The sequence below is a fragment of the Morone saxatilis genome, unplaced genomic scaffold (assembly GCF_004916995.1).
Source record: "Morone saxatilis isolate NCDOM2014 unplaced genomic scaffold, NCSU_SB_2.0 Contig1, whole genome shotgun sequence".
In the NCBI taxonomy this organism is placed as follows: Eukaryota; Metazoa; Chordata; class Actinopteri; family Moronidae; genus Morone; species Morone saxatilis.
Window position 1 is genome coordinate 13795617 of NW_023339651.1, and position 8672 is coordinate 13804288.

At 40.1% G+C, this 8672-nt stretch overlaps 1 protein-coding gene across 1 annotated transcript in view; it reads left to right on the forward strand.

The window, feature by feature from the left end:
- The first annotated feature begins 1609 nt into the window (after window positions 1-1609).
- LOC118334066 (WD repeat-containing protein 49) overlaps window positions 1610-8672 on the forward strand; it is a 10798-nt gene continuing 3735 nt past the window's right edge. Inside the window, exons 1-11 of the mRNA XM_035669891.1 lie at window positions 1610-2176; window positions 3533-3779; window positions 3926-4072; window positions 4839-4961; window positions 5089-5260; window positions 5358-5404; window positions 5505-5642; window positions 5774-5962; window positions 6772-6963; window positions 7096-7563; window positions 7670-7819. Of these exons, the coding sequence (XP_035525784.1) occupies window positions 2106-2176; window positions 3533-3779; window positions 3926-4072; window positions 4839-4961; window positions 5089-5260; window positions 5358-5404; window positions 5505-5642; window positions 5774-5962; window positions 6772-6963; window positions 7096-7563; window positions 7670-7819 (1944 nt within the window). The 5' untranslated portion in view covers window positions 1610-2105. The remainder of the gene's footprint in view (window positions 2177-3532; window positions 3780-3925; window positions 4073-4838; window positions 4962-5088; window positions 5261-5357; window positions 5405-5504; window positions 5643-5773; window positions 5963-6771; window positions 6964-7095; window positions 7564-7669; window positions 7820-8672) is intronic.

Here is an 8672-nt window from a genome sequence, read left to right on the forward strand (position 1 = left end):
GAGGAAGTATATTTCTAACGAGAGCCTACAGAGAGGGGGGGGTGGGGGGGGTTAGGGCGGGTCACGGGAGTATAATTATTATGGAGCTGCTCCCGCAATCGTGTGAGAGGCTGCGTGGAGAAGTTCTGAACTCTCAGTGCTGACTGGTAATAATAATAATAACTTTATGCTTTAAGTTCAGTAAAAAACAAACTGTGGCTGATTTTGTTTAGTGAGCGTAAATTTCGTCAGATGTCTGTGAACCACTCTTTAGTTTAACTGCGCATGCTTGAATCAGACAGCGCTGCTGTGGCTCCATCTAGTGCTCAAGTACTGGACTTAAATAAAAAAAAACTTGACTTACTTTACTTTAGGAGTATTTCCATTTTCTGCTACCTTTATAATTTTACTTCACCAACATTTCAGATGCAAATATTGTACTTTTTAATCCACTACATTTCAGTTTAATGACACTAAATACTAATTTACTGATCTCAGGGGGTAAATTCACCGGCTACCCAGTATATATATAGTAAATAAAACCAGCTCCACCTTTACCAGCTACAACATCACAGTTACGTGCACGCATAAAAGCAATGGACACATTAATGCTATAATTATAATCACATGATATACTATACATTATTCAAAATGGGTTATTCTGCATAATTTTACTTTTCATTTAATTTAACTTTTGGTACTTTAAATAAAACTTTGAATGCAGCACTTTTATTCATTACTGAGAATTTGTACAGTTTATTTTAAATAAAATATTTGCATACTTCTTCCACCACTGTTGGTGTGCTTCAAGCCAGCAGCTCTGCTGCTGCTGTTGCAACAAAAAGGATTACATGGCACAAGAAGAAGCCTGTTTGACTGAAATAACGTAATAATATGAGAGAATGAACATATTAGTTGTGGCAAGTCATTATTGTGCTTATGGTTGTACAACTTGATGTTTTTTTTAATGACTTATTGGTCAAATTTACTGTTTTATGAGTACCATAAAGGGAACTACAAATTCATTATACAACCCTGTGTTGTAATATGACATTGAAAATACCTTGTATCCTTGAATGATTTAACTGTTGTTTTGAACTATTTGAGGAGTATTACACAGTATTGTGTACTGACAGCTTCTGCAGCAGAGTAAACCTTTTTGCAGCAGAAATGTTGACCTGTTGTAGCAGGGAAAGTTCCACCTGTGCATTCCTATAACAAGACAAACTATGGCTAAAATATATCATATCATAATTTTTTTGTAGATAGTTGAGCCAGGTCTTGTGTATAGTAGGTCTCATATTAGACCAGGTGCTAGGAATTACCCAGCAGACCCAGCACCACAGGGACCTGGGTACCTTCGTTAAACATTAAGTGGGAGCACACTCTGGACAGCTCATGCTCATTGAAGTGGTAGGAAAAGTGCAGTGGGTTGCCTGGCAATAATTAATCTGCATTAGTTAGAGGACTGTAAGTCATAAGAATAAAAAAGAAAATAGTTTCTTCTCTTTGTGGCTTAGAATATATTTGCACAGGACATATACTACTGTATAAATTACATTAATAGGACTTCTGCGTCGTCCTTATTATGTTATAGCTGAAGTGTATTGTGTGAAAGTCACCAATCTTAACTCTCCTGGGTCCTGACTAACTTTGCCTCTTTGAATGATTCATCCACTGAGGGCTGGTCTGTGGGGCTTCTGGCCTTGTTACCCTCGGCGGACTTGCAGCTATTTTAGAAACTCTCATCTCTCCACGGTCTTCGAACCAGTGACGTGTTGACTTTCCCCCTCTCGGAGTGGTCAAACACTTGTGACGGATGGCTTATTAATCTATGGACCTGGGCATTCCTTCCCTGTTTGGAGAGGCTTTGTTTGAGCCAATCAGGTTTGCCTGAAAAGACAGAGGAAAGGATAGAAACAAAGCCCCTGCGTGTGACTCAGAGCACAGTGAAGACATCAGATTAGCTTCAGCAGTTTTGAGGGGAACTTGTGGTTGCTGCATTTTTGTTGGTCATCAGGATATGGATCTAAAGAACACTGAACTATCTGGACAAAATCTAGAAAAGATGGAGCAGGATCTGTAGTTTGGAAGACTTTAAAGAGGAGTTTGTCGAGATTATAGATATGGATATATTAAGAAACCACAAAAATCCATGGGTGCTGTATGAGATGGAAGTGCCACACAGCAGATTTTGGTGAGTTTTCTTCTTTTTATTTATCTAATCTCGATAAATAGAACTGACCATCACTGTTAATTAACTGTGTATGAGCTGTTTATCAGTTTTGCATCTGACATGTAAGTTGTACCTCATAATATTTCTCCATGATATTCATCATACAATTTCTGTATAGTAGATAGTAGTAGATTGCATAATTCATAAATAAATAAATTCATGCACAAAGTATGAAGTTTACCATTATCTTCGCCATCCATGGCTTTTTACATTCTATCAACTCAAGTGAGTGAAAGAGTTACGCAATCCTAATCCATCCATCGAGTCTGCTGTGAAGTTGTACGTTTGCTTCCTTCTGGTACAGATTCACATATTTTCTCAACTCTGGCACTGAGCGACCACGACCATCCTTCCCACACAGCTTCAGCTACTCTTTCAGATAAAACAGCCTTTTACACTCCTTTTTCAACCAACTAATGGACTTTTATTACTTAATTATTTTACGGTTCCATTAGCGTTGGTTGATTGTGTAAAATGATGTAAAGGACCACTCATGCATGTCCTGGTGGACCTGAAAAAGAGCTCACAATGCTGAGACATGTGACTTATTGTTGCAGCTTGTAGTCTCCCTGAGCAACAGGGCCACACAGGAGCTGCTGCTGGAACACTTTGATCTTTTAAACACGTCCCCTAAAACTTTAAACCTATTCTCCCCATTTTATTCCCTATCTGCAGCAATTAACCAAGTACACACATTAAGACCCACCATTCAAATATATTCTTAAAAACTATTGTACGTTTCAGATTAGTATGAATCATATAAGACTTCATTATGTGATTTAAAACATTTCCTTTTTATCAGCAGTGTGTTTTCTGAGTGCTGCCACTTGGGAGCACTACATTCATTCTGCTTTCTTGCCAGATGTCAGTGGCTGGATAACATTAGTAAACAGTCAGAACTCACTAACAAAAGCTAAAATAAGTGATACTAAGACATCAGATCGTCTGTGATCAGTTTTTGGCTTCAGTCCTACCCAGGCACAGTGTCTTTATTTTATCTTTAATGTTTATGTTCTACATGTTTTGATCCAGCTGTACCACTGCACACACACAATCCACCCGAAGAGTAGCTAGCAACTTAAGAGAAACTCTGAAGAATAATGGGAATTGTAATCATAATCATATGACTCCTATAAGAGTAATTCACAAAACATTTCAGTAGTAGCACCAAATTCTAAAAAGTCGGCTCCTCCTGGCAGTCTTACCAGTAGAGATCTTCTCTGCCTTGTGTTTAAATGGTGTTCACTTATAAAAACATTTCTGCACAAATTAAGGTTTTTTCTTTAAATGATCATTGCTGTGCGCTTCCCTCTGCAGTGATCCGGCCTGTGGAGTCAGTCCTGCAGAGAAACTGAGCCCTGAGCACCTGCAGCTCCTGAGAAATGCATTTACCTGTCCAAAAGCTGAAATACAGATGCACGAAAACAGGTCGGATAGAAGAAGTGGAAGGAACAGAGGAGGAAATGAAGAGCGTGGAATAAAGTTTGACGAGTTTCGGGAGGTTCTGAGGTCTGTGATTGGTCCAGATATTGAGGACATATGGGTTGAGAGATTCTTCAGTGAGGTAAGAAGACATAAAGAGATGTAAAAAAAAAAAAAAAAATGGAAAGCACATAAATTACATGCCATTATACATTCCATCAGCATAAGCTCACTGTGCCATTAAATTTGTTTTAGTACGGCTTTATCTTTTAACCGTTTCATACTCAGGTAGATATCAGTTGCACCGGGGTGGTGAAGTGGCAGCAGCTGTGTTCCTACCTGCTTCTGGAGTACACAGAGAGAGAGAGAGCCTCCATCCCCAGAGCAGCTCTGCTGGACTCCCAACCGCAGATCAAACACTGCTCTCACAACAAGGTACAGATCCACAAGTCTAATCTGGTCAAATGAGAAAGAATGGTGCATCTTGGCAGGATACTCTGATGTTTAAACAATTATACTGAAAGGCCAGACAGGGGCACCAAAAGTATAGGTCACGTTTTCTTAAAAGACAAGTATAGAGTCTAATATATTTTGAGTAGAGACAGATTGCACTCACTTTCTGTCTACCTGCGGAGGGACTGCAGATGGATAGTAGCAAGCTAAATCACAAAGCTTCTTCTATTTGTATGAAATTAATGTTTCCGATGTTTTCTTGTACTTGGTCCCTGACAAATAAATGTAATAAAGCAAACTAACCACACTAAACCTACCTAACCCCCAACCAACCCAAGTTTAATTAAATGACTAGGCTACTTTTAATGTATTATCACCGCAGCTCTACACCGCTTTGAAGGAGCTTTTAGCTCATTCCTATTTTCTTTTATTCTATTTTATGGCTTACAGTCTCGGTCAAACCCATCCATGATGATAATTGTTGTGTTTATTAATTCAAGTGAACATTCAATGGAAGCTGGTGGTGGTTTGGGTTTTGGAAAGGAAAGTGCAGTCTGCTTATATCTTTTTATTGTAGCTGTATGGCTTATCACAGTATATATATATATAACACATATTCATGTTTACTAACTGCATTATTCAATTTTTCTGAACTTGTTGTGTCAATTTTCTTTTCTATACTCTCTTTCTGCATATTTTATATAGTAACACTTTTATTACTCCAGTAACCTTTCTGATTCCTCTGCAGCGAGAACCTACAGTGCGTGTGGTTGCTGTTTCCCATCCTCCTCCACTCCGCTATATTAGTGTCAGTAAAGGGGGTCAGATCACTGTCTGGAACAGCAGCCTACACATCCTCAAAAGTCTAGGGGTGGGTGACATCATGGTACTGCTTTTACATCCACATGGAAGTACGACACTCACACTCACACACAGACACACACACACACACACACTCACACTCTCTCACTTTTTATATTTAATCCTCTTTAATCCAGCTTGCCGGAGACCCAACAGAGGAAGTGGCCAACACGAGGAGATTCAGAGGCTGGACCACTGATGCCATCTATATGGGCAATGTCCACAAGGTCGCCATAGCAACCAACTGCAGGGACTTGCACTTTGTCAATGTCTACACAGCCAGTGTATTTGAAGATGTCCATCTGTTTGGTATACTTGATTGTACTGAATTGTACTAAACTGAGCTGGCCACTAATAAAAATGAGTTACTGTTTTAAATGTTAACTCTTTGTCTCATCTCTCCAAGGGTTTCGTAGTGTCCCGACTGCTCTTTGTTACTGGTATGACGTTCAGGTAAAGTCACTTTTCCTTTGAGTTTTTCTTTTCAACTGGACAAATTCGTCCTGAAAGCAATAAATCCATCACTTTAATCTCTTTGGTTTTTCCCTCCAAGTGTCCAGAGCAGCCCTCTCTGCTGCTACTGGGGGATGAAAAAGGAGGAGTCCACCTCATGTGGTTCCTGAACCCGTCTAAAGGTCTGTTCAAGAATCATTCCAAGAAAGAGAACGGGCCACAGAGGATCTTTTTCCCAGTAAGCCTGGCCTTGTCTTTTTAATTACTGAGCTCAATATCTGGTTCTTCTTAGAAATGTCTTACAGCACTTGCTGATTAGTTATAGTTTACAAACAACACAACATTTCTTGTTATCCATCGTGACAACAGGACCTGGGTGAACACAGAAACATGGTCTCCTACCGTCACATCCCCAACATCCACCAGGAACCAATCAACAGAGTGATGTTTGACCCCGGCACCAACGTAATCATGACGTCATCAGAAAGTGACACCACCTCTGTGGTCTTCATTAATGTGACACTGAAGCAGGAGCCTTATGTTTGGAAATTTAAGCAGGTAACTGATTTAACAGTGTAGTTCTGACATTGAATAGTAGGTTATTATGTGTTATGTGTTCTCATTAGTAAATATAATTGTGTGTCATACCTTATTTTTTGGGTTAGACTGTATAATTCAATCTCATTTATATGTTTGTATACATCAGAAGTAAATTTCTAGACATCTGTTTCTCTATAAACAGTGGTATGAGATAGGGAAAGGTAAAAGAGCAAGAAGTGAGTGTAATGATGTTTGTTGCTATCCCCTTTTGAGGTCAGATGGCCATGTGTGGGTCACAGTAATCTGGTCTGAGTGACACTGACCTAACTGGGTGGGTCAAGGTTTGAACATCAACCTTCACTCCATTAAAATCTGTTACTTGTAGAAAAATGATTAATGTCCTTATATGGCAAATGTCATATTGCATAAGTCACTCAGTGAATTATCCCTTGCCAGTTTTATCTGGAAGAGCAAATGTGAGTCAAGTTACTATTTCTAAAGTCGATTCCCGCCCAGCATGCAGAGGCAGACAGTTCCACTGACTGTGGAGAAACAAAGTAATTCTGTTGCACAAAACCTTATTAAAGTAGGTGGTGACACTTCCTGTTATTCACAATGCCTTTTTTTGAATGAGCACACTCATTTTATACTCCAATTAACTGTCTGGACATTTTAAATTCCCAAACTAATGCAACCAGCTAAATTGAATCATGGTATTATAAGTGGGGATGCTTTATGTATTAAACACCAGTTCATGTACATATCTCTCTACACAAAGCAACATATTCTGTATATTTTATACCTTGGGTTTTTTTTTCTCATTTCAGGGAGCTAAATGTTTTGACTATAATGCATCTCTGCAGCTGATGGTCACAGGAGGTTGTGACCGAGCAGTCCGACTGTGGACTCGATTTGTGACCACACGTCCTGTAGCTACACTGCTGGGTCATCTCACCACTGTGTTGGATGTTGCAATCTATCAACCTGTTGGGCAAATCTTCAGCTACTCCAGAGACGCTGTGAGTCATTAAGGGGATAAATTAAAGTAAACTGACATTTCTTATTGTTAATCATATAAAGTCATATTTGGGATTTGGGAAAAGAGCTTGTTAATTTTTTAGTTAATAAAGTGATGTTTATTCCTGGGTCAGGAGCTGAGGGTTTGGGACATTTCCAGCCATCACTGTCTGAAAACCGTCTGCCTGCAGTTCCCCTGCCAGCAACCGGGTCGAATCCCAGAACATGGCAACTTCCCCTTCCTGTTGGTGAGCACTCCTCTTTCTGAGCCGTCTCATTTAGTGGTGGGATGCAAAGATTACCTGGCGCTGCTCAGTCTGGCTGAAACAAGAAGAGGAGGGGGCGGATTGTTGACGGATGAAGGAAGGGAACCTGGACCAAATATTGGAAGTGGCCCTGCCCTTTCCTGCGCTCTGTACAACTCCGCTCTGAGACAGGTGGTGACTGGACACGCAGACTCATCCGTGTCTCTGTGGGACGTAGAGTCGGGGAGGAGGCGGCTTCAGATCTTGAATGCACACGGAGAAGAAGAACTCACCTGCATGGCCCTAGACTCCTCCCACAGAAGACTGATCACTGGGGCTCGCAATGGCACCATAAAGGTTCAATATGTACAAAAATACTGTGAAATGTAATGCAAAACACATTTTGAGTCCACATGTATGAGTTAAAAAGAGTTTGTTAATGAGAAGACCTTCCCCCGAGCAGGTGTGGAACTTACTTAACGGCCTAAACTTGCACAAACTGGAGCCCGTCACCAACTCTGAAGTCACCGGGTTGACCTGTCTCCATGACAACCAGCTGCTGGCCGTGGGTTGGAGCCAGCGGCTCGCTCAGTACGACATTGCAGCTGCCAAGGTAAAATTAAAGGTGCTTTAAATTGATAACCCACAGCAGTTTCACAGAGAGCAACGTCACACCAGGCTAAAATTACATGTTTTACTGTGAAGACCTTTTCTCATCTGGTGTGTTTGGATCGCTGCAACAAAGTGAGAAATGAAACCTCTGGAGGTCCGCAAAAACAAGATGCTCAGGGGGTATTAAGCCACTCTGCCTCTGTCTCTCATCGGAATAGCATGAAACCATCAGGAGGACAGTGTATCATGGGGACCCACTCTTAAAAAACATTGCTCCATAGTGCTACTAGCGGTCAAAAACATCCCAGGGTGCCTTACGTAGGCTATAACATTTAAAAGTAGTGTGGAGAAGATTCAGTGTGATTTGGACCTAGAAGAAAAGTTTAGAACAACATTTAATTATAAATATAATATAATACTACTACTACTAATAATAATAATGATAATGACAATAACAATAACAATAACAATAATATGTTTGTACTGCTCTAGTGCTTCCCTCAGTCCATTACTTTTCCAATTAATTTCAATAGTGTCAGAAATAATATTAAGATATTTTTTAATTGGAACTCACTCATACTTTTTACGCTGGGTGTGCCAGCTGTAGATGTACAGACACATCCAGGTACACCCGTGGCTACGTGGGTGAGAGACCCTGTAGACTTCAGTATAAAAGGTCAGAAACATATAATATAATATAATAAACGTTTCTGACTGACAGGAAACAGAAACCAAATAAACAACGTCCTGGTCGTACTTCCACAACTCCGTCTCATTTACTGTCATTTCTTTATTTTCTGATAAAGCATCATTTTAAAGCTCCCATGACTGTGAATCCTGTTGTGTCTCTATAA